The following is a 26,645-nucleotide window of genomic DNA, read 5'->3' as shown; positions in this document are numbered from 1 at the left end:
CCAATATATGTACCTGCCTTTTACATGCTCTATAACGCATTAAATATGTCTTTTTATGCCTGTTAACAAACACAACCTCCGTATGGAGGCAGCGGGGGGACTCAGGGCACCTGCTACCTTTCCGTCCGCTTTCTGAATTATAAACACCTGTCAAGAATAATAAAGGATCAGTCTTTCACTTCTGACATTTCTTGAACCTCACACTGGTGACCCCGGCAAGGGACAGGTAGTGCGGTTTTGGCCCAGCCATTAATGGACTAAATACGGCCGCAGCCTACCATCAGAGCCTTTAGCGGACTAACTACAGCATAAAGTTTAGGCCTCTGATAGCTCCATCCCTGGCGGAAACCGTGCCATTAACAGACTAAATATGGCTTACCTAAAAAAGGCACGTTTTGGCACTTCGTTCAACCACTCAAACAATCAGCACCATTAACCCTTAAACGCCGAGCCTCTATTTACAAAAGTGTCTGTCGTATGCCAGCGGCATTCAGGAGTTAGCGCCGAAGCGGAAAAAAAGTTTTTTTCAAAAAATCACAGCACGCTTAGTTTTCAAGATTAAGAGTTCATTTTTGGCTCATTTTTTTGTCATTCCCTGAAGTTTAGTATGCAACCATCACAAATGAAAAAAAATATCATTATCATATATAAATATTGAAATATATGACAGCACGAAAAAAAATTTCATATATAATTGTATATAAATCGCGCTGTGAGCAAAACGGTTAAAGCTCACAAGTTATTTTTTTTCTTTGTATTGTACACTAAATTGCAATGATTTTGGTATATAACAAATTGTAAAACGATCAAAGCAACACAGAGAAAATATTATCACAAAATGATGCATGAATTCGTAATGCGCGATGTAAAAAAAAGTTTTTTTCAAAAATTCACCATAAATCGAAATATTGTGCTAGAGACTTCCCGTTTGTTGCAAAATGAAGGTACATGATTGAATATTACTAGACTGTAAGTGTTTTAGCTTACAATTGCAGTTTTCGACCATTTCGGTCGAATTAAAATTGACCGAAGGTAGAATTTTTTCTATTTATCGTGATTTATATGAAAATATTTCAAAATTGATACAAGCTACAACCATGTGTTATTTTTTTTTGTATTCTACATGAAATTGTGCACATTTTCATATATAAAACTTTATGTAACGACTAATATAAAACGGTGCAAACATTACGACAAAGTGACGAAAGAATTTCTGAGATGTTCGGCCAAGTTACCGCGCGGACGTAAGGAAAAAGCTTATTTCAAAAATTCACCATAAATCGAAATATCGTGCTAGAGACTTCCAATTTGTTGCAAAATGAAGGTACATGATTGAATATTACTAGAATGTAGGAATTTTAGCTTACAAATGCGTTTTTCGACCATTTTGGTCAAGTTAAAATTGACCGAAGGTTGAAATTTTGGCACTTATCGTGATTTATATGAAAATATTTCAAAACTGATAAAAGCTACTACCATGAGTTATTTTTTGTTGTATTCTACGTGAAATTGCGCACATTTTCATATATAAAACTTTATGTAACGACTAATATAAGACAGTGCAAACCTTACGACAAAGTGACGAAAGAATTTCTGAGATGTTTGGCCGAGTTACTGTGCGCGGACGTAAGGAAAAATTTTTTTCAAAAATTCACCATAAATCGACATATTAAGCTAGAGACTTTCAATTTGTTGCAAAATCAAGGTACATGATTGGATATTACTAGAATGTAAGAGTTTTAGCTTACAATTGTGTTTTTCAACCATTTTGGTCGCGTCAAAGTTGACCGAAGGTTGAAATTTTGGCACTTATCGTGATTTATATGAAAATATTTCCAAACTGATAAAAGCTACAACCATGTGTTGTTTTTTGTTGTATTTTACATGAAATTGTGCACATTTTCATATATAAAACTTTATGTAATGGCTAATATAAAACTGTGCAAAAATTACGACAAAATGACGAAAGAATTTCTGAAATTTTCGGCCGAGTTACCACGCAGACATAAGGAAAAAGTTTTTTCAAAAATTCACCATAAATCGAAATATTGTGCTAGAGACTTCCAATTTGTTGCAAAATGAAGGTAAATGATTGAATATTACTAGAATGTAAGAGTTTTTGCTTACAATTGCCTTTTTCTACCATTTCAGTCGAGTCAAGGTTGACTGAAGGTTGAAATTTTTTGTAGTCGACGTACAGTACGTCCACTCGTCACTTGACAGACAATTTTAGTCAACTTACGATACGTCCAGTCGGCATTTAAGGGTTAACAGACTCAATACGGCACATTTTTCCCTCGTTTTGGTGCGTGAGTAGTAAAAATGTCGGAAGCTGAACCTCGATGCGAACCCGCGAGCATCATCTGTATGCCTCTCTTGCCAACAAAGCCAAATGTGGTCAAACTTCCACCGTTTTCATGGCAGAACACAGCATCATGGTTCCTGCATGCAGACGCACACTTTCGCGTGGCGCACATCTCAGACGATGCTATCAAATCCGACATCACCACGACGGCGCTCCCAGAAGAGGTGTTCAACAGAATCTTCCCCTGGCTTGACGCGTAACCAGACAAGGTCACACATACACAGCCTTGAAGGATAAACTAATGCAATCTTACTCCATGCCCATGACCAAGAGAGCGCAGCGCACACTCGACCTGTTATCCCACCCCCTCGGAGAAGCATCACCCAGGGAACCCTGGGATGAACTACGGGGGTTGGTAACACTGCCAGGCTGCAACGAAAACGGGAGGAGAAGGACAGCAGATTTAACAAAAGCGATCTTCCTTCGGCGCCTCCCACAGGAAGTTAGGCACTAGATAAGGGATGCAGACGCCCTCGACATGGACGCCTTAGTCAATGACGCCCAGAAACTACACGAGGCCACCAAGGCCTCGAAACACACCGCCACCCTTGCAGCTGCCGCCCTGGGAGCCTGCAGCCTAACGGAGGAGAACGACGATGACGACAGAGACATCAACGCCGTTTACAGAAAGAAGACACCACTCAGGGAACACAAGACATGGTCAAACCGAGCATGGTGCTTCTTCCACAGAAAGTTCAGAACCAACACCAGAAACTGCAGGCCTCCCTGTTCCTTCACAAAAAACAACAAAAGCGGCCACAAGTAACAGCCGTGGCCGCGATATCCAACTCTCCCCGACCACCAGGTTTCTTCATCAGAGATGAAATTTCCAAACAGCGCTTGCTGGTAGATCAGGGGGTAATGCAGTCGGTCTTTCCGCCATCCAGGGAAGGTTTAGAAAAAATACCTGACTCGACACCCACCCTCGTAGCAGCAAACAGAACTCCCATCCACACGTATCGCACAGCGACCCAGACTATCTCAATTCTGGGATGCAGATACCACTGGCCTTTCGTCATCGCGGATGTAAAGTTCCCCCTGCTTGGCGCAGATTTCCTAGGACACCACGGACTTCTAGTCAATGTCGCCAGACAAAGCCTCCTTGACACACGAACCTACCACTCCCGTCAGCTCTCCACTGGACCTGAAATGCCCACCATCTGCTCCACAGCCCCCAACGGCTACACGTCCCTCCTGTAGGAGTTCCCGGACGTATTCAAACCAGAACTACACCAGTCACCTGGGGCTTCAGCAAAGCACGGCATCTTCCATCACATCACCATGACGGGCCCACCAACCCATGCCAAGTTCCGACGATTGTCCCCAAAGAAGTTACAAGACGCAAAACAGGCCTTCGCAGAGATGGAATGGATGGGCGTCTGTAAAAAAGCATCAAGCCCGTGGGCTTCTCCCCTCCACATGGTAAAGAAATCTGATGGTTCATGGAGGCCCTGCGTTGACTATCAGCGTTTTAATTTACTTACAACACCAGACCACTACCCCCTCCCTAACATGCAAGACCTGACGGGCACCCTCCATGGAGCGAAGATTGTCTCCAAGATGGACCTGCTGAAGTCATACTTCCAAGTCCCTGTGGATCCCGACGACATCCTAAAAACTGCCACCATCACACCCTTCGGGAGCTACATATTTTCCTATTCCACTTTCAGTCTCAGGAATGCAGGTGCCACATTCCAGGGCCTGATGGACACCATCTTGGGGGATCTGCCTTTCTGCATCTACTACGTCGACGACATTCTCATCTTCTCCAGGTCCCTAGAGGAACACCTCTGCCACATCCACGCCGTCCTGAAACGTCTGCAGGACAGCGGACTAGCCGTCTGGTTCAACAAGTGCATTTTCGGGAAAGAAAAAGTAGACTTCCTCGGCCACAAGATATCCCCGGCAGGAGTGCACCCCACAGCCTCTAAAGTAAAAGCTATAGAAAACTTCCTGAAACTACAAACCATCAAGGCCCTTCAGGAGTTTCTCGGGATGATAAACTACTACCAACGTTTCATCCCAGACGTCGCCCGCACTATCTACCCCCTGACGTCAATCATGAAGGGCATACCAAACACTGGCATGGGAGGCTCCACAGCAGCACGCATTCATTGGAACAAAGAGAGCCCTCTCCAATGCCACTACCTTAACTCACCAGAACCCCACTGCTGCCCTTGGGTTGACAACAGGCGCCAGCAACATTGCCTGTGGCGCAGTACTCGAGCAGCTAGTGAACGGCAACCCCCAGCCCGTGGCCTTCTTCAGCCACAAGTTTTCGCCAGCAGAGACCCTCTACAGTGCCTTCGACAGAGAGCTGCTGGCTATCTACCAGGTCGTGAGACACTTCAAGTACCTGCTGGAGGGGACCGAATTCACAATCCTAACAGATCACAAACCCTTGGTGCACGCAATTGCAAAGCCAGGAGATGCGTGGTCTGAAAGGCAACAGCAGCACCTGACCGCCATTTCCGAATTCGGATGCACCATCAACTACGTCCCTGGCAGGAAAAACCCGATGGCCAATGCCCTGTCAAGGGTAGAAATCAATTCCCTTCACCTCGGCATCGACTAGAAGACCTGGCAAGAGAACAAGCAGCGGACCCAGAGACGGCAGACTACATGACGGTAGTGACGGCTCTTGAGTGGGAAGACGTGCCCTTAGCAAGCTCGAACACAACTCTACTCTGCGACACCAGCACGGGCCACCCACGCCCCCTGGTACCCGCTTCAAGGAGAAAGCACGTGTTCAACATAGTACACGGTCTCTCCCATCCATCAGGGCGCACAACAGCGTGCCTCATGACTAACAAGTTCATCTGGTATGGCATCAACAAGGACGTTTGCCAGTGGGCAAGGAGCTGCATCCCGTGCCAGGCGAGCAAAACGTCCCGACACACAGAGTATGGGGTCAGCGATTTCCCCCAGCCTCGTCAGCGTTTCGGCCACATCCACATCAACGTCGTCGGACCCCTTCCGCAATTGGGAGCAGCCAGATACCTCCTGACGATCATAGACAGCTCCACCCGCTGGCCCGAGGCAACCCCCTTGGAGGAGGCATCAACAGCATCATGCGCAGAGGCCCTCCTCTCCAGTTAGATCAGCCGTTTCAGAGTGCCAGACAGCATCACTACGGACAGGGGTCCAGCCTTCCTGTCAGAGCTCTGGGTCTCCTTGGCACACCTGATGGGTACAACTCTTCACAGCACAATGGCCTACAACCCTGCAGCGAACGGCATGGTCAAGAGGGCACACCGCTCTCTTAAGGCAGCTCTCATGGCACGTTCCACGCACAGACAAGAGGTGGAAGGAACAGCTTGCCCTGGGTCCTGCTGGGTCTCCGCACCGCACCAAAGGCAAGTGGCAATGCCTTCCCTGCTGAGAAAGTCTACGGGGAGACACTGGCCGTCCCCGGAGAATTCTTCTCGCCATTGGTCAACGGCGCAGACAACCCCCTCCAGAGGTTGAGGGAACTCACACAGAAGCTCGCGCCCTGCCATAAGACCTTCACCGACAGAACCATCACCTACAGCCCACCCACCTTACACTCCTCCACCTACGTCTTCGTCAGGGTGGACGCCCGTCGGCCACGCTTAACCAGGCCCTACAGGGGGACCCACCGAGTCATCAGGCAGGCCGCCAAGGAATACCTCCTTGACATCCACGGGCGGGAAGACTGGATCACCATCGACAGGCTGATGCCAGCATTCCTGTTGGACAGCAAAGTACGCGAGGAAGAAGGCAGGCACCCCAGAGTTCCCCCTCAGTACCTACCCGCAGAAGCACCCGCTCCCCCACCAAAGAGGTGTCCGGGGCAGCCCAGGAAACACATTGAGCAAACCCAGATGTCAGTTCCACAACACGCCCACAGTTCTCCAGAAGCAGGGGCCCATTCCGACTGGCTCAGCGCCTGTGTGATTAATATTACATCCAATAATTACTCCTCTAATATTGTCTGGGGGGGGGGAGTATTTGTAAGGGCATCAAATCGCCTCTCCCTTCTTGTGTTTCTCTCTTCATACGTACATTAATCACATCATGTATGTTACTTGTTGATATTTCAGATTTTTTATGTATCTCATTGTCTGCATCATTGTACGGCCTGTCCGCCAATATATATACGTACCTGTCTTTTACATGTTCTGTAATGCATTATATATATCTTTTTGTGGCTGGTAACAAACACAACCTCCATATGGATGCAGCAGGGGGCCTCAGGTCGCCCGCTTCCTTTCCACCCGCTTTCTGTATTATAAACACCTGTTGTGAATAATAAAGGATGTCTTTCACTTCTGACATTTCTTGAACCTCACATCAGCTATTCTGTGCTGAGATTCTTTATGTTTATTATGAGTTGTTACAGCATTTGAATATGAATAGCAATTTACTGGATCATTGATTCCTCTCACCGTGAGTTCGAGTTTGGCTTCGTTAACGGGCATACCAGTTCTGTCCATTAACATTTGTAATTCTGTATAATATTGATAAAATATAGTCTTTAGATTTTGCATGATGATTCATTTGCAATTGACACATTTAAAGGTTTTGCATTTCCAATTTGTTGTATGATCTTCAGAACATACAGCACATATAGCATTATTTCTACATCTTTTGTTGAATGGCCGTATTTTAGGCATTCTGAACATTGGAGAGGTTTTGGGACAAAGGGGGCGAACTTCTCTATTCAGTCCTACAATTTTTATTTTTCATGGTAATTCCCGGTTTGTAAATCTTATTTTAACTATTTTAATATGTTTATTTGCATCCTTTCTGCTTGGGACAGTATATAATTCCAAGTCATGTTTGTTGTTGTATCTTAATTTAAGGGAGTCAATTAAGATTTGTTTTGATGGTAGCTCTTTTTTATCTTTGTCTGGGAGCATCACTGTTCCTTGTGTATAGTTTAAAGTTTCATGACTGGTTACTGTTACTTTTATTTCATTTATGTTGCTTATCTGTAGAAAGGTTGTTGATTGGGCTTTGGTTGTTGTTTGTATTAGCCATTCATTGTTTTTGATATGTCTACATTCCATATCTTGTGTGGGATGTATATTTAATAATTTGTTCTCTAATATGGCTGGTGAGATTTGTTTTTCTGCTTTTAATACTAAAAATCTGAACCAATTGTCTGGTCCAAAAATATGTTCAAAATGAACTAGTGTTGGATTGAGTCAATGGTTATTTCTTTTTGATTTATTCACATTCATTGGTGATGAACTGTCTTGTGTTGATGGGGTTTTAGGAGGATTACTTGTCTCTATTTTAGAATTATTGTCCCTTATGTATGGATCCAGTGTTATGATACTGGAGTTTACCAATTTGTTTTTATTTGTTTCTTTTTGATTTTCTAAACTCTCAGTCTTTAGGAATTTATATTTTACTTGGAACAGGATGTTCCTTTGCAGCATTTATGTCTACACTAAGGAGATTCGGAAATGATGTTCCAATAGTCATCGACTGTGCCAGAATTTTACCATCATGGGGCCCAGGGGTACTGAAATCTTTATGACTACTTTGCCTAAGGCTATGGTTACAGTGGATCCGAATTCGGACGAAAAATTTTTCGTCCGAATTCGGATGAACAATCAAAATAATGGAATACATAGGAAGTGGTTACACTGGCAGCATCTTTTCGGACGACTTCGGACGAATTCGGATGAACAATTTGGCGTTTCAAAAAATTTTGTTTTTTCGTCTGAACAGTCACGAACTACCCTTCATCAGGCATGGATGTGGAGCAGCTTATTAGTTTAGTTTTTGAAAAGAGGAGTCTGTGGGATTTAAAGGAGAAAAATTATCACAATAGAGACCTCAAGATTGCATTAAGGATGTAAAAAAATGTATGTGGTGTCATTCTATGATACTCATGGAACTTATTCGGTTGCCTTAGAAGTTCTGGAAAAAGTTTATGGTGCTCGCAATGTTTCTTGTAGTGAATAATGGATTCACATTCTCAGTTCTTCCAAACAGTAAGATTTTTAACAGAGGACTTTCCAAGAGGTACAGATCTTCCATCCTATCACTCACTTTACTTCTCATCAACTGACGAGATTCGTCCGAATAGATGGAGGCACTGAAACCACACAGTTCGGACGAAGATTTCGTCTGAATTCGGATCCACTGTAACCATAGCCTAAGAAGGAAAAAAAAAATTAATAAATCTTGAAAAGATATCATTGGCTTTTTATGAAGTTCAATCTTCCACTAATGGCATGAGTGGGAACTGACTCCCAAATGTCCGCGTCCCTATCCTACCCCAAATAGGGAATGGCATATCATGATTAGTATGGGCCAAGTGTAAGCAAAACCCGCTTGCTAGGACTGAGTGTATTGTAATAATACAGTCATCCCCATCCTAATCACATTATGGGCTAACCAGACAGAAAGCCGAGAGTCCTATTCCTAAAACCAGGGTCCCCCCTGTAATCCGTGGTCCAGCTCCACAGAATAGTTCCGCCTGAAAAAACAGGTCCGAACATTATCAGGTAGATGATGGTTCTACCACAGTTTCCACTAATTAGCTTCAGATCCAACTCCACTCCATGTTATGATATGTTTTCCAATTTATTAGGTTTGGTGAATTTTGACAAAAGTAGAAAAATCCTCAAAATTACTCCTAAAATATATCATTATATACAGTATATGGGACACTTGGGATAAAAAAAGGAAGAGAAAAAATCCCTAGGTTCAAGAGACCCCTCACCACATCAAGGTGGTCCCAATTTGAGGGGGACTACAAGTAACTACTCTGGACTAAAACTAGCTACCCCAAACATACAATCAGTTCTGAAATAAATCAACTATAAAATCTACTTTTATCTGTCATACTACTCTACTTATGAAAGGTGGAGCTTTACACTAATGCTACGGACACAAAAAGATTCTACTCAAAGTTTAATTAGTAATATTGCAATCAAAAAAGGATTTTGACAAAGGAAAAATCTATTTCTGGAGAGGGGCCCGTGTCACCCAGTGAAAAAGTCCATTCAGCACTTATTTCTAGGTAATTCTGTTGCTAGATACCAGAGAAAGCTAAATGAAATGCTGGAGTTACTACCCCCAGAGCGAGCTCCACTAGATGGAGTCGTGTATATGGAATTACCTAGAAATAAGTGCTGAATGGACTTTTTCACCGGCTGACACGGGACCCCGATCCAGAAATAAAGTTTTAGTGCCTAATTTCTCTAAAATCTATAAGAAGTATGTTTTACAAGTGTTATTGATGCACCTCTTGGGAAGTTCACCACACTTTTTCTTCAATTTTTAGTATCTAAAAATGAGCTTGATATAGAATAGAATGTACAATTCAGGCCAAAGTCCAGGCACTGGGACTATGAGGTCATTCAGCACTGAAAAGAAAACTGAGAGTAAAACATTTCAACAGTGTAACAGGAGGAAATCCTCGTAGTTGCACTATGAAACAATTTGTTAGAAGAGGGTGGAAAGTAAGATGGAAGAAAGAATATGAATGGAGGAACAGTAAAAAGAATGAAAGGGGGTTGCAGCTAGGGGGCAAAGGGATGTTGCAAAGAACCTTGAGTAATGCCTACAGTGCACTGAACTTGAGGTGCACTGACAGTACCAACCCTCAATAGGGAGCTTGATATATCCGAGGTCTTATTTCACAAATTATCAATAAACACTTTTCTTACTAAACCATGCCTGACTGCATTTCCTCATATTTTCAGTTTAATATTTACTTACGTAAAAATCAGTAGCCTATACAATTAAGGTACCTTAATCACTGTCACTCATTATTTTAGTACCAACATGCAATTTGTGGGGAAGGGATTTATGAATCCTTGTACAGTAGTGCTGTTAAGGCGTAAATTTTCTTATCAAAACTTTTAAACATTTCATACTTGTTCCTACAAATAGCATAGATCCTTTTTTAAAAGATTTCATCACCTATTCCTGTTGTACCTGTATAGCATTTTGACATAAGTAAATACGAGGTTGCTCGTTGTATATATATCACTAATCAACAGAAAACATTTCATCATATGTTCATCATAACACATGACAAGAAAACTTACACTGAACAAGTTAACCTAATGAAGATTTCTGTTAAATTTGCCAAAACAGATGCATCTCAACTTATGAACAGTTTCAGGACTGCCTTCCCAATATGTAACAAAATCCTTTAAGTAACAAAGATTTACAGGTAGCCTACATAATACACTAAAGCTAATTCACATGGCTAATAGTGTACACCAATTCCATATAAAGTAACTGAAAGCCTATCCTAATCAGTTTTTTGTAACTATTGTTTAATTTTAGCTGTTAATTTACTCATTCAATTTCAGAGGTACATTAGGCAAATTAATTGCTTTTAAAAATAAATACAATACAGTACCGTACAGTATAGCCTAACAAAAAAAACTTCACTGCAGTAGTTCTACCTACTTATGCTTACAAGATATGTAAACTACAGTACACAAAACTCATACATCATACCAAAAAACCCCAGAAACTTCTTTGCACATCTTTATTAATATGTTTTTATTAATATGTTATGAAACACTCTCTCTCTCTCTCTCTCTCTCTCTCTCTCTTTTGGATGCAGTACAAAGAAAAACATGGTGCAGTCACTTAAAATAAGTCTTATAAAGGACTTTTTTTATATGTTTAATGAACACTGATTACTATTCTGTAGTAAACAAATGAGCACAATTAAACTTTCTTTAACCATAAACCTTAGAATTTCAGAGCATGTGCTCACACACTGGAACAGATATGCAAGGCCCAATCATTGGAAAAAAATCATTTAAGGAACTGATTTTGCACATTTAACAATTATCTGCAGTAGTAGCCTTATTGATACTTATTGAGAAATACAAATACAGCACATGTGTATTCAACAGCCCTTTAATTATGAACTAAAATCTCAGTATTTTTCAGCAAGAGAATACAAGACAAACAAAGAATGACACTTTCCTTTAAAAAAATTAACTTTTCCAGCATAAATTTAACAATGTACTGCAACTACATCACAATATGTAATTATATTGTACACTGTAGTTGGAAATTTTTACACAAGAAAAAATAAACCACACATGCTTTGAGAAAGCAAAACACTAAAGTGCAGAAGATTTACATTTTAGCCAAACTCAGGTGCATTCAAAAAGAAACAAAATACGATAAGCTGAGGTCCGTTAAGATGAGGAGCCACTGTATATCCAGCTATTTATTGGCACAGGACTACTGCAACCTACAGTGATGTGAACTTACTAATAATAAAAATCTCAAGTACACATCAAACCATTCATTCATAGATAAAACAGACCCTGTATAAGAACTGGTAAGACCAGATAATGTTTCATTCCTTATGATTAGAGATTTAATGATTCCTGAAAAGTGCACCATTAAAATCAAAATCACAGAGGGAATATTTCACATATCTTTTAGAAAAGTACAGTAATCGTGTTTTCCTACATAAGAGTATTTAGCAATCAAGATATATAAAAGCTAAAAGGGGAATCTCTTCTTATTCCTCTCAACCACAAACAATGAAAATAAGGACTGAAAGAAAAATTTATATACATAATGTTTATTTGCTGTAGTATAAATGAAAACATCTGGGAAACTAAAATAACTAGTACAAAACCAATGTAATACTCAATACAAAATAAATTTGTTGGAAATTAAAACATCCCATAATAGATCCAGCTAACTTATCATCTCACAATGACAAAGGCCAAAGCAGGGATTATAATTTTCAAGCTTTAAGTGGGAAACTACCTTTAAAGCATGCCAAATCTAGTATGAGGATATTTTTGTTTAAAATATAACCACAAATAACCATAAAATTTTATGCCTCCAAACCAATAAATGTTGCTTTTCATCCTCAGTGCCAGAAAGTTAACTCAATTATGACTGCCAACTATGCTACGTTGCTAACACAAGTTAAAAAACCTAGCATACTTGATTGGCCTTCTCCTTCCAGCCCAAATTATAACTACAATAGTACTGACAAAGGAGCAAGCAAATAAGAGGCTAATTACCCAAAATTCTCTGTATAAAAACATTTGGTATGTTAGGGGAATGTCATCAGATAGGGGATTATTACTGGAAACAGGTGAATTACACATTATTCTTTCCTGGAAAATTCTTTATGTAACATACTAAGGAATAAATTAAACAAATATAAGAATAACTTTCGGTGTAATGTAACTATGGTCTTTCCACAGGAAATATATACAATAAACAAAGAAGTCTGGTTGAAATCAACCCAATAATATGCATAGTATTTTTATCTGAAATGTTCTGATCCTGTGAACAAACAGGTTTTACAGTCTAATCAACTTACTTCCTCCTAAGGTTTCAACATCTCTATTAGTTAGATATCAACCTCAGGCACTCTTCACTATGGCTACAGAACTCGATTTAAGTAAAAATATGTTATTTCAAAAATATACAGATATCTTACAATTCTCTAATTTAGTATACACACTCTGATTTCCAACACATAGCACAACCTTTCATTCACAAGAAGTGAGAGAAAAAATTTTATGCAGTAATAGTGTATCAATATCAAATAAACATACATATATAATTGCACATATGAAAGAACAAATATTGTAACACTAAGATGAAAGAGCAATAATATCACACACACTTGACGACCTCAGTCGAACAAACCACCATCTTCGTCAGAATCATCCCAGATGTCATCAAAAGGATCCACACCAGCAAAGAGTTGATTGAAACAAGGCGAGTTACTCTGATTGTAGTGCTCATATGGACGACTCTTGTTCAACAGTGTCATACAGAGCCAGCAAAAGTAAATGCTGCAATACTGGCATGTCATCTTGTTGCAGCCATCAATCTTCTGTTAAGGGAACATTAGATAATAACAAGAAAATCAACACTACAGAGAGGGATATAAAGTTAAACACTATAAAGGTAATTACTCTTTAATAGAACACTGATAACAATGTGATATGAATGAAATTATAAATTACTACTGAATTTAATAAAAACTGGTCCTTCATTTCAATCTCATTAAAATATTCAGTATTATAATTTAACTAATCAGGTATCCCTCCCTAGTTCCTTAGCTTATTGTTAACTAATCATGTATCCCTCCCTAGTTCCTTAGCTTATTGTTAAGTGCTTAAAGCTTTTCAGTGAAGATGTACTACAAAGACCAAAAATGCCTTCGGGTTTTTAATCCTTCCAAATTTCATGAATACTAATTTTGCTTATTTTAGATGACAACATGAAAAATGGCCATATCAGCACTGGTGTTTTTCTTGTTATGCATAACAAATGCATTCCTCTCCAACAAAGGAAAGAGACCATGGGAGTTCCAAAACAGTTTATATACTAAGCTTAAGGCCTTAGTTAAAGATTCCAATTTTGATAATTTTGTCCATAGGATAAGGTACCTGTTATTAACAGCAATTTAATTAAATGTATTTTCCAAATTTGGTAGCAAAAAATACTGATCTGCAGATTACATCTGCTAGAATACTGATCTGCTATTACAAATGCTAGAATTCTTGATGGAATTTTCAGTTTAAAGAAAACATTTAATGATTCTTTTCAAAAAGATTAATATTGTACAAGCTAGTTGAAAAAATCAAACCAGAAGACATTGTACATTTCCACATGACAGCTTGAAGTCAAGATTTAAGTCATTCATTCCTTTAGAATTTATCACAGGAAGGGACATTATTTACCAAGATGCTATGCGAGAGACTCATCGTTTTGATAAATCCAAGCAAAAATCTATTTCAACATGTCACTACAAAATTATTATATGTTTTTGCAATTTGAGGTTACTGGATGTCACTGTGCCTGAAAAAGTACCAAATTTTGCATCTTTGGAAATAGACTTTACAATCTTTCTTCAAATGGTTTAGTTTTGAGGTATAACAGCTTTGAAAGAGGGACTGAAAAAATTAGACGGTTCATTAAACACCGTAAATTGCAGAGGTCATTCTTTAACTAGTAAAACTAAATCTGAGTTAGTGTTTAACAAGGATTTTAGAATAAACAGTGGACTGTGTTATGAAAGAATGTCAAAATAAAAGAAAATAAGTTAAATTTAGGGGTAAAACATGTTGGGGATAGAGTTCCTGGACTAAATGAGAAGTGAGTGAGCAATGGGGAAAAGTATTTGGAAAAAGGTTGAGTCTTTAAAATGCACTGTTTTCAAAGAATATTCATACATATACTTGAGAAAGTGGGAATGGTGGCAGAAAGTTTACCAGATTGCGCTGGTGCAGAGTAGACAAAATATCATGTTAATAATATTATGGTGAGGAGTTTAAGTGAAATCTAAGATAGATATAAGTTAAAGTGAGCAATGAGGAAATGAAACGTTGGGTGAAGGAAAAAAAGCTCTATGATGCAGCTGCATGACAAAGGAGAAGTGGTATACACAAGGATCGACAGAGTAGTCATGAAAAGTGAGAAAAAGTGAGAGAAAAGAAGCCAAGTACTGTACAGTAGTAATAATGAAACAGATGAAGGTGAAAAAGAACTTCTAGGAAAATAGGTGTTCTACAGGAAAGTAATTGCAGAGAGGCAGGTTAATGAACACTTTATTTCAAAATATAAGACACAAATGGAGAGATGCTGTCTGAACTAAATGCAGTCCTGGGTGGAGATAAGTAAATTGAAACTTTGGTGAATATGGAAAATGGAAATCACTGCAAAGAATGCTTGTGGAAGTGACTGTTGCAGACAGGAAAAATATTAAAAGGCTCAAGAATGGAAAGACACAAAGTTGACATAAGGAGGGCAATTTGAGGGCTGAAAAATGGAAAGACACATGGAGCTGATGAGATCACAAGTGAGAAGCTGCAATACAGTGGTGACAAGTGTGATTAATTGGTTGACCAAGGTTTTTATGGTACTATATGTCTGGATGAGAAAAAAGACCGAAAGGAATGGGTGAGAGGAGTAACCTTTCCATTGCATGAGGATAAATCTGATATTGGCAACTTTACATTGAGGATGTAAGTCAAATGACAAAAGGACTGATAGGGGGAAAACAATGTGGAGTTTACAGAGGAGGGTCTTTGCACCAAACGTATCAAGTAAATGAAGGGAAAAGACTGAATGTGTCATTGATGGAAATAAAAAGCTTACAATAGAATCAATACGATAAAGTAACGATGGGGAGGATGTTGAGACCATAACGTCAAGAAGATAAGTTGTTGGGAACAATTACAAGCTTTACGATGGAAATGTAAAATGTCAAAGTAAAATTTCTAAACTAATGGGAATTATCACTTCAAAAGTCAAACACTCTGCATTACAAAAATTTGGTTGAGTGAAGTCATCAGTTACCCATAGAGAAATATGCACATACATTTCAATGTTTTGGTCTTCTTGAAAAAAACTTCTTGTTGCACTGATTAATTAATAAGGTTTACTGTTCAAGGAATGGTTGTTTGATCTGGTCACAAGCCTTCTAGCCATAGCTACTTTGTCAGCACCCTTTAATGCCTACATATGCAGGGATCCAACATAATTCATCACTTATCCCGTCTTTATGTAACTTGTATGAATACTAAATTTGCAGTAAGTGAGAATTTTGGAGGGAAAAACTTCTCAAAACTTTTAATAGCACTTCCAGTCACTAAAAACTGTGAATTTTGAGATCCCCCGAACATGTACAACTTTACATAAAATTTTTGCTAGATAATGAAGCAAATCCCCCTTTCCATGTATAATAAACCTCCATCTGTAAATGGAAGCTGATAGTCTCAATTTGTATAAATTTAGTCATTATCCGTATGTACAAATTTTATCTCAAATCCAGGTCATCTTAAATACTGCACTTGTACAGCATTGCACATGTAAATTCTATAAAACTTACATTTACTCTGTGATTGTAAACAAAATTAAATAAATATTGTATTACCTTCAAAACAACAAAAAATTAATTAATTATTCATAAGCACAATAAGCAATACAGAAACTACCAAAAACACAAAACAGCTAACTGTTATATTCAGCAAAGCCAGAAGCAGTACAGCCACAGCATTTTAATTCAAGAGAGATGCAGTAAAGCCACAGCATTTTAAAACAACACATAAACAATAAAGCCACAGCATTTTAATACAATGCATATGCAGTAAAGCAGATCGCTTACTTATAACACACAAGCAAAATGCAGAACTACGGACTACTGCAAGTAAATAACGATTATAATTTTCTTAGACTGCTGTTCAGAAGTTGGGCAGCCGCAAGGCAGCAGGCCATACCAAAAACCTAGTTCAAAGTAGTTTTCAGTGACAGATTACATAACTATTCATCAAATGAAGCTCTCTAAATACTAAATTCTATATGAAGTATACTAAAGATTAATCTTAAATACTACAGATCAGTTCTAAATTGTGAGTGTGGATCTTCATCCCCATTCACAATTTAAAACTAATCATATTTCATGCATCAATACAGGCGGTCCCCGGTTTACGACGGGGGTTCCGTTCTTGCGCCGCGTCGTAACCCGAAAATCGTCGTGGCGAACATCGTCGAAAATCGTCAAAAATCATAAAAAACCTTACTTTTAATGCTCTGGGTGCATTGAAAACGATGTAAACTGCATTATTATTGAGTTTTACATCAAAAAACCTTCAAATTATGATTATTCTGCCATTTTGGGGCAATATTTCTTCCGTCGGATCGGCGTCTGACGCGTCGTAACCCCGAACATGCATCGTAAGCCAGGAAATAATTTCTGATGAATATATTTGAAAAGCGTCGTAACCTCGGGACGTCGTAAGCCGGAACCGTCGTAAACCGGGGACTGCCTGTACTTTTTATATCAATTATAAACCACCCAACCACCACATAGTCCCTTCTGAGAAGTTACAATCCTCTCTCAAAAATCAAATCATTTGGAGGTAATCATGAGGCCTACCTCTGGCAAGGTTTTTGTAAAAAACTACAGGCAGTCCCCAGTTATCGGCAGGGTTCTGTTCCCGACGGCGTGACAACAACCGAAAATAGTCGCTAACCAAAAATCAGCGATAATAGCACTGATCCCTGGTTAGTGGCACCGATAACCGGTGATCAGCGCCGCCGATAAGAGGCGATCAGCACCGATAACCAGCTATCAGTGCCGATAACCAGTTATCTGCAACGAAAATCTGGTTATCGTCGTTGCTAGACAAGCGCCATAAAACTGGATCGCTGGTAACCACGGCTGCCGATAACCGGGGACTGCCTGTAATCACATTTTTGCATACGGTGCCAGTAAGTACATAAAACAAAAAAATATCAGAGAAAAATACCGCACACAGAGCTAAAAAACCTCCTTATCAGAGGTAATATACTGTCAAAAGGAGACTGATCTCTGCCAAGTATTCTTTTCTGCTGCCTAATTTTAACTAATACCCATTGGTCTCTTCCACTTATCTGTCCACCTTAATTGTATAAAACAATTACCTTCTATACAACAGTTCAACATACAAAATTCAGTCTTCTCTACAGCATTCAGTAAAGTTTTCATGTTAAACTTGAATGCGTCTGGGCAATATGTACTGCATGTCCATATGAGCCCAAAACATGATAAAATGATTAGGTATTGTATTTGATCTTGTTTGCTGTTTGTTCAGTGGTAACCATTTAAAAACTACGTAGCTCTCTCTCTCTCTCTCTCTCTCTCTCTCTCTCTCTCTCTCTCTCTCTCTCTCTCTCTTACAGGGTTGATTTTCATACCTTAGAGAACTTAGCATGTGTCACCTTGTTTAAGTTAGTTATATAAACTCAGTACATGATAAACTAAATATTCCCTAATGGGACGTAATTACAGTATTATAATTGTGGTAGTAAGTAAGTACAGCGCACTCCATAATTACCAACAGTTTCACCAATGATTTACAATAGCCTAAGCTCTAGTAGCTTATGACATGTTTTCAATGGTGTAAAGATTTCACAAATTTTGTATGCCATATATACTGCATAACAATATTGCTGTAATACATCTTTAATAAGCCCTGCATGCAGACACAGATTTGAATGAACTGTTTTTTAGATTTTTAATGTGGCAGTATCAAAATGTAGTGCACAGTGTTAGCTAATTGTTCAATATAAAATCAGCATGTGTATACATACATGTATGTGTGTATATGTAGAGCATCTGCAACACATTGCTGTGCTTGCTTGCCTTTCCCTTTCTCTCTCTAGGTTATTAAATTTTATAAAAAAGAAATTCTTCAAGTCCAGCTCAAGTAAACAGTTTTGGCATTGCTCATGTTCAAGTTATTTTTACATTCTATATACAGTACACTGCAGTTAGATTTTTGTGTACAGTAATGTGTGGTGTATTCTGTGTTGTTTATAAGAATATACAGTACTGTTTTACATACACAGGGTGTTCTTTGTTACCATAACCAGAAATATCCAATATTCATAAGGGCCCTGGATGTATTAATGCAGAAAATCGAGGGAATACTACTACATTTTTATACCTAAATTTGATTAAACCTCTACAAAAATGACACAAACTGGCAGAAAGTGTCAGCATCACTGAGAACAGCACTAAGAGATGAAAAAGGTTAATAAATTTGACGGTATTGAACATATTTTTCTCCTAATACAGCTCAAAGTAATTAATACACATCATCTATGCAAAACTAGACCCTTCCATAAACTCGTAATTATAAAGATTTTCACCATAAAAATTGGACACCAAGCAAATAAATACTCAAAAGTTACAGTTTGATTGCTTTACTTAACGCAAGCACACCAGAAAAAATGGCAACCACTGGTATGATGTAAAATCATAATGCTTTTATAACACAACAGCATATTTTTCAAACAATCATACCAAGCCTTATTCCATGCAGGACTAACTCCATTCACAGCATTATCTGAACAGAATATGCCTGCTCCATCCAGCCCAGCTCCTAAGGATGCTTTGCACCACACTCATTCCAATGTGCCCTACTGGGGACCAAACGAAGGAACACAAAGGTAAAGTCCCTAATGACTGAAGACTTTTTATGAAAAAGCTGCTCTAAAACCATTCCTTGTCAGTTTAACCCATAAACAAGATGTCTGAATTGCCACGTACAAGAAAGGTATGAGAGAGAAGCCACCATTAGCGTAGCTATTCAATGTTCCAGGTGGCAGTCCCATTCTGGGAGTTCCCTTAACGAAAGTTCCGCCTGAAGCAGGGCATTCCAATATTGACTTCAAGGTAAAGTAATGGTTTGCTCAGCAAAGGGATAGGATCCATAAGCCAGAACAGCAGGTTTGACCTGCCTCATGAGCCCTTTAAGGTGTCCAAGAGAATGAAATGTAAGAAGAAAGGGAAGTAGTAGCCATTCTTAAACTATCCCTCCGAACAACCTGTATCACTCCAAATATAGGGGCCAAAGGAAAATGTCTAGATATATGATACATTAGTTACATCTTTAGGGTAGAAATGAGATAAACTGGAATAGCATTTCCACATACCTGCCCTAAGGATGGCTGCTAACTCATTATGCTTGAAAGCCACAGAGGGATAGATTACCTGAGCCTCGTGGGCTTTGATTTCGAGTTGTATCAAATTCTATCATGGTATGCTTGAAGATGTCTTGGAAATAGCTTGCCTAGGACAGGAAGATAGTGTTCCTTAAGACCAGGGCCATGTTCACTCCCATGTTCAGAGACAACCAGGAGGAGAGTGTCATGACCTTTTAGTTCTACAAAGGTATACTTTCAAGGCTCTTACGGGAATACTGAAAAGGACAGTCATGATGGCGTTGGACTTGCCTGTTGGGTCCTTGCCACTAAGCTGTGAGCATGCGTATACGTAACAATGTCAAGCAAAGCATGCAGTTTACATATTCATGTCAATGAAACTCGGGTCTGATAGAACATAGTCTATGCAGTTACTGGAAAGTGGCTTGACTGAGTGCTTCATAAGAGAGGTGTCTCTAGACCTGAATCTAGTCCCAGCTTGGAGGGATTACTGCTGATCTTGGTGTATACAGCAGAAATAACAGATCAGGTCTGATAAGTCATCTACTAATATCCACATCAATGCCCATATGCCCTGTCCACACGACCAGACAGTCTGCAGACAAAAGCGAGAAATTTGTCTATTGCCAGACTCGCTGCTTCTGTCCGCCATACACATTGCCGAAGCACATGTAGGGCGCTTAGAGCAAAGACAACAGACTTTGCCTGGAATGAGAAACGTACACTACTGCCAGGCATACAAATGTGAAAAAGACTGATGCAAAGAGCCAATGCATTAGCTTTATCATAAGAAACAGGTATTGTATATAAAAAGCTAAAAACATTTTTATATTGTTAAAGTATTTATATGAAATACAGTACATGTTTGAAATTATTTACTGGAATATAGAGACTAAACATACAGATTACAGGCAGTCCCCGGTTTACGGCGGTGGTTCCATTCCTACGCTGCATCGTCAGCCAAAAATCGTCATAAGGCGAAAAACCATCGAAAATCATAAGAAAACCTAACTTTTATCCTTTGGGTGTCTTGAAAATGACGTAACCTGCATTTTTATTTAGTTTTTCATCAAAAAATCCTCCAAATTTCAACCATTCTGCCATTTTGGAGCCATATTTCTTCCATCAGATCAGCGTCGTAACCCTGGAACATGTGTCATAAACTGGGAAATAATTTTTTATGAATATATTTGAAGAGCGTTGGAAGCTTGGAACGTCATAACCCAGGGAATGCCTGTATAATATTTTTATCAGTGAAAACAAATTTAGCTTGATATCCACAGGATATATTCTTACAATATTTTATTTTGAATGTTAGCTATTACATATAGTATACTGCATTTCATCCAGATGTATGGTCATTTGTTATATAAAATTATGTATATTGTCCTTGATCTTCAAGCTTTATCTTGTTTAATACTTATTTTTCAATCTTTTCACATCCATTTTCCTTTCCATTAATTTTGATATCATATTACTTCTTTTGTTTTCTCCATTGGAGTGCTAGGGGGGGTAACTTTGTAAAGTAGAGAACAGAAGGTCTTGGGATCCATTCTTTCATAACTTGGAAAGTGTGTATTGTCCCTTCTGCAGTTCTCTTACTATAGTCACATGACGTTCTAGAGCTTTCCTTTTCATTAATCAGCTTTTACACCACTCCCCTTTACCCTAATACTCTTATCTTCTTCACACATAAATGCCTATCAATAAGTCACACAGTGCCAGTCGCTTTCTGTTCTGGCAATGAACCACGCTGCAACTGCCGTACTGTGCTCACCTCCACCCAGACTCTGACTGGCCACACACAGCCGTGTGGACAACACTTTTGTCTGTTTACAGATTTTGTCTGCCAAAGGACTAAGTCTCCCACTGATCTTCATCATTTAACGGCTAACAAATAAGTATTCCCTTCCCTATATTAAGCGGCAAAACTTCCCCATTTCCCCTGGTCAAGGTTTGTCAGCAACTTCTAACATGAGGGCAACATCCATTAGGGAGTATGTAACCAGTGCCAGTAAGTCTTGGAATCACTCTAATTGTGGCCAAATTTCAGCAGAACCTGAATGGATTATGCCAAAGATGAGTACATGTGTTCCAGGCTGTCTCACTCTTGGGGATTACTTTTCAGTAAGTTTTTTCATTCATTTAATTATGATTTCATGCTCTACCTTAGTGTTTTTCATCTGCAAACTTAATGGGCTGTTGGTGCAACTTAAAACCCTACCTGCTCTTATCAGGATTTAATGTTGCCTCAATAATGCTGTTTCCTTTTTGTCCCTGGTACACTTACGATTATACAGTAACAATTACCTGTGGTTCTCTTTGGCCTCTCCATGTTACAGTAAGTGTCAGAAGTTCAGAGGCCCTTTGCACCATGTGGCATTGGAAGCGATGATGATGATGATGATAAAGATGAATGATTGTTTGCAGGTGCAACTTAGACTTTAATATTGGCAGACTTCTGACACAAAAGTTTCTTCTCACAATCACCATTTTTATACACTATTAAAACTACTTACAGTGAACTAAATCCTTGAAGTTTGATCACCATGGATGTTTAACACACAAAAATTTCTTGTTACTAGTTTCAAATTCATACTGTCTTAATAGAATTTTGTATGACTTCTGCACAGTTACACTTACAGAATAGTTATCAACTTATAGTTTCCAACTTCTTTCTTTTTTGTTTCTTTGCAAAAGTCAACTTAAAAAAAAAACCATACTTCAATTTACTCATTTTTATTTTTTCTCATGTTATGTCTTAAGCTCTTGTTTGTATAATCTAATATATCACTTTCTATTTTGTTCTTTTGGCTAAATTTCCAGGTTCTTTGCACCTATAAGATGTTATTCTATACCCAAAGTTTCAACAATAAAAACGTCTTCAGGGTACTGGAATATCTTGAGTGATGTTGTACCTATTCCAAGCTGCATTTAAGAATTCTGAACCTCAGAAGTTATTATAAGGCATCAGTCACCATTTTTCATTCTTTCACCTTTTGATCATGGAATTCCTCCAGCAGTTCATCTTTGGAATAACACATCAACTCTGAGAATTTCAGGTACATCAAAACCTCAGAGAATTTCAGGCTTGTGTGGAATGGACTCAACATGGGCATATAATAAGGCATCTTATGATTAATAGGTTTTTATGACAGAAGAAGCATTACCACGAAAAGTAATGAATGGTGAAATGATAAAGGTAACCTTCATAGAGAAATGTAATGAATTGTAATGAAATAACCCTAGCTATAGCAAGACAAAGTTGCTCAAAACTCTTAGAACCACTTACACATGCTGTACTCTTTTCTCAAGGCTGACTATTATTTTCTTTAGTTAAGAGGGACTGAAGTTTGAGAGACAATTTTATATGAATAAAAATGGCTACTCATAAGTACTGTGATATGTTTGTCATGAAACAAACCTAATTTCCTATATTACTTGGTTTGCTAATGCACTCTGTCAATTATTACCAAAGTCTAACATCCAAATTGTCTTATGATTTGTTTTTTATCAAGCATAGCCTCCAAAAATCTATTTACACACTACTCCAATGAACCACATTAGACCTGGTACTTTTCATATACTGAGCAGCTTAATCCTTCACAGTCTTTAAACTAAAAAACTATGTCAGGAAAAACACAAGCAATCCATGTATTATTAAATCGGCACTCACTAAAAATATTGCACAAAATTCCATCAGCCTTGGATTAGATATGAACTTTTCCATTTAGAAAGATTAAATCACTGACATGATCAAAGATTTAATCTTTTCTTGGACAAGATAAATTTTCATGCTGGACTAGCAATGAACTATATAAATTTCCATGTCTATCCACTATATTCCAACAGAAAACATTTCTCCACAAACATGAATGCTTTCAAGAGTGGGTGTTATTAATATTATATAAACAAGCCCTAAATGAATTATTTTTTTCATGGTTTGACATTCATTGGCTACTTTCATTTTTTTTTTATCATTTTACGTCAATTTTGTTCAAAGGATTAACCAAAATTACCCTGTTGTAGCTATACACTATAAGCAAGGGAAAAGTCAAAGACGGAGGGCCCCTTGTCTTGGTAGGACACTAAGCCCTAGGTTATGTTAGGATGGATGTCTTTAAGTACTGCTGGCATAAATGTTAGCAATGGTTAGGAAGAGAATTCAAAAGGAGGATGTACCCCAGGTACAGGGCATGCTGCTCTAGGTTCGACTAGGTTAGGATATATCCTTGTAAGTATTACTTGCACAGTTTCTATGCAAGGTTAGGGTAGGATCCAATGGGTATGACAACCCAGATCAGGCATGATGCAGGGCCCTAGGTTAGATGAGGTCAGGTTAGAGAAGGGTAAGTTACAATACCTTCCTCCTAATTACCTTTGCCTCATTTTCTTACTTTTTTATCTTGTTTTTCCCATGACTTCTTTCTCTAACCAAGTGCAAGAGCATAACCGAAAGCTGCAACTCATTTACAGCTTCAGACAGGCTTTATACATTTCAGAAGTACTTCAGCCGCTGCCAAGGCCTTCCATATTTCAGAACCATTTAAGACTGTTACTTTCTTGTGGTAATGTTCACGTCACTCCTTTAAATATTTATTCCCTTTGTCATTCCTTTGCTACTAACCCTCTGACATTTCCTCTAGATTTCTTTTGCTGGCACTTCAGGTCTTTTTCAGCAATAACTGTGCTTAGGCTGTTTAATGCACACACAAAGATAGGAATAACAAACCTTCATAAATAGTCAAAATTACATATCCTTTTCCATAAATGTGTTGAGTTGATTCTTATTTAAATGAATGTGTCAGTTCAACACATCTACTTCTCTCTTCCCCATCAGTTCACTCCAAGTCACAATATCCAACATTAAATAGCTTTCTTTCCATCCACTGAATAATCATTTATTCATTTGCTTTAAAATTAATTCTGAACTCATGTTCCTAAAAGCAAATGCTGACAAAATACACAAATATTCCTCAGTCCACCCACTTACAATAAGTTTAATTTAGCATTACATTATTTCAAAGTTTTTTATCGTTACAAAAAGGGGCAATTACTAAAGTAAAACCTAGATTACATGAGCTGATGTGTCAAATTTACCTTTAAAAGGTATATCAAGGCATTACTTCAGCTAGGTTCTATTAGTACAGTACGTAAAGTTTATTTTACCAGTGCCACGTGATGAATTCATTGACCAATTTCTACACAAATTCAAGTAGAAAAACAGAAAATAAAACATATAAGAATCAAATGACAACAAGTAATGAAGCTAACGTTGTAAGATCAACACTTGTTACAGTGCGTAACTAATCCTAATTCAAGGAATTTATAAAAAATGCACACTGTGATTTCAATAATGCAAGTAAATTGAAATATTCTACTAACAGCATGGAGAGAAAATAAGCTTGAATTTTATTTCTATAAATCCTCCTTAAACTATAATCCGTTTAAAAGAAATTGAATATTTCATACTAAAATGATAGAAAATATTAGGTAAAATGGAACTTCCCTTCACACATGTAGGATGCCAAGGTAAAAATATGAGTAATCATTCCTCCTGTGAAGTTTAAGTAATTTTTTAAAATAAAATACTCAGAAAGTATTAGTTATTTATACTCCAGCTTAGCTTTCATAATTATGCTCGAGTGAAAATATATTCAACTTGCAATATGCCATCTAAAATTACAAATTTATACAACAAGCAAAACTATACACAACTGTCAACTATATACATGCAAGACAAATTGCCCAAAGTTGTATAAAAGTCTTCTGTCTTAACAATAGCGCTTGTAAATCTGAACCATTCCATAACTTCAAATTAGGCTACTTCCAGAAGATTTGTTTCAACGAGGAATTTTCTCTATCATGAGTAGTGTCCGAGTCCCATGAAAAGTACATGAACTCTCGTTAATTTAATTTAAAACTGCAGAACACTATTCCTGGTAGTGTTGTAGATGCTCCTCTTCAGCATAAGAAAAGCTCAATAATTATTGAAAGTATTCATATTCTTCAATGTTAAGAGCAATTAATTTTTTAGCTGCTTTTCTTCCATACTTATTTTTAATTTATTTGCTGTTGCAAAGTCCTTTTTAAATCTCTGCAAGCTCACATAGCAAGTTTCTATTTTTCTTTTTTTTTTGCTTTTCTCCCCCAAGATTAAGCGTACACTGGAGTGAAAATCATCATCATTCAAGACTCCTTCCCTTGTACTGCATGAACAGATATTCCCTTCTTTCAATGTCAAAACAAATCTCTACCAGATGATGAATACTGCTACAATGTAGAGGTATAAAGTATTTTCCTTTTGTGTTCCTGTGTTCCTGGTCACGTCAACATATTGAAGCATGGAGAACTCCTTACTGAGTAATGCCTATAAGGATCTTCTAACATTATAATCCACATACATCGCCAACAGAAGGTACAACCACAACGCCAACACACCATTTTGTTGCAACCAGAAACCTTCTGTGAGATGAGAACATAATAAAAGGGTCATTCATGTGCAGCTGATTTCCAATATAATTTTTTCTATTCTCTTTGTTCTGTTACAGGCAGTTCACAACTTAATCAACCCTCATTAAAAATTCATGTAATATAAAGTAATGATGACTCTTCTAGTTTGAAATCGTACAGAATCTGAAGTCTGCAAACATAAATGGACTCTTCGCAAAACCTTAATTTCTTAACTCAGGTTTCAGTTAATGATCTTAAAACTAAAACACTACTTTGTGCGGTGCATTCATGACTGAAATTTGAGAAACACAGCAGTGAGAACACAAACTTGACCAAAATCATTTATCCCAACAGCTGAGGATATAACGACAAATTGTTCATAAAGTCATAGCTC

General features: G+C 38.2%; 1 protein-coding gene across 6 annotated transcripts in view; it reads right to left on the bottom strand.

The window, feature by feature from the left end:
- LOC136838720 (E3 ubiquitin-protein ligase RNF14-like) overlaps positions 1-26,645 on the bottom strand; it is a 68,199-nt gene that overhangs the window by 10,260 nt on the left and 31,294 nt on the right. For 2 of the 6 annotated variants that reach the window (XM_067104152.1, XM_067104153.1), the window contains exon 7: positions 11,900-13,196. The exons of 3 other annotated variants lie outside the window; for them this stretch is intronic. In XM_067104152.1, coding sequence (XP_066960253.1) covers positions 12,993-13,196 — 204 coding nt within the window. In that variant the 3' untranslated portion in view covers positions 11,900-12,992. Of the gene's footprint in view, positions 1-11,899; positions 13,197-25,394; positions 26,264-26,645 lie in introns of those variants that run through there. One more of the 6 variants, XM_067104154.1, reaches the window with a different exon arrangement.

This window comes from Macrobrachium rosenbergii, chromosome 5 (genome assembly GCF_040412425.1).
Source record: "Macrobrachium rosenbergii isolate ZJJX-2024 chromosome 5, ASM4041242v1, whole genome shotgun sequence".
In the NCBI taxonomy this organism is placed as follows: Eukaryota; Metazoa; Arthropoda; class Malacostraca; order Decapoda; family Palaemonidae; genus Macrobrachium; species Macrobrachium rosenbergii.
Note: the sequence above shows the minus strand (reverse complement) of the source record. Positions and strands in the feature narration are given on the sequence as shown.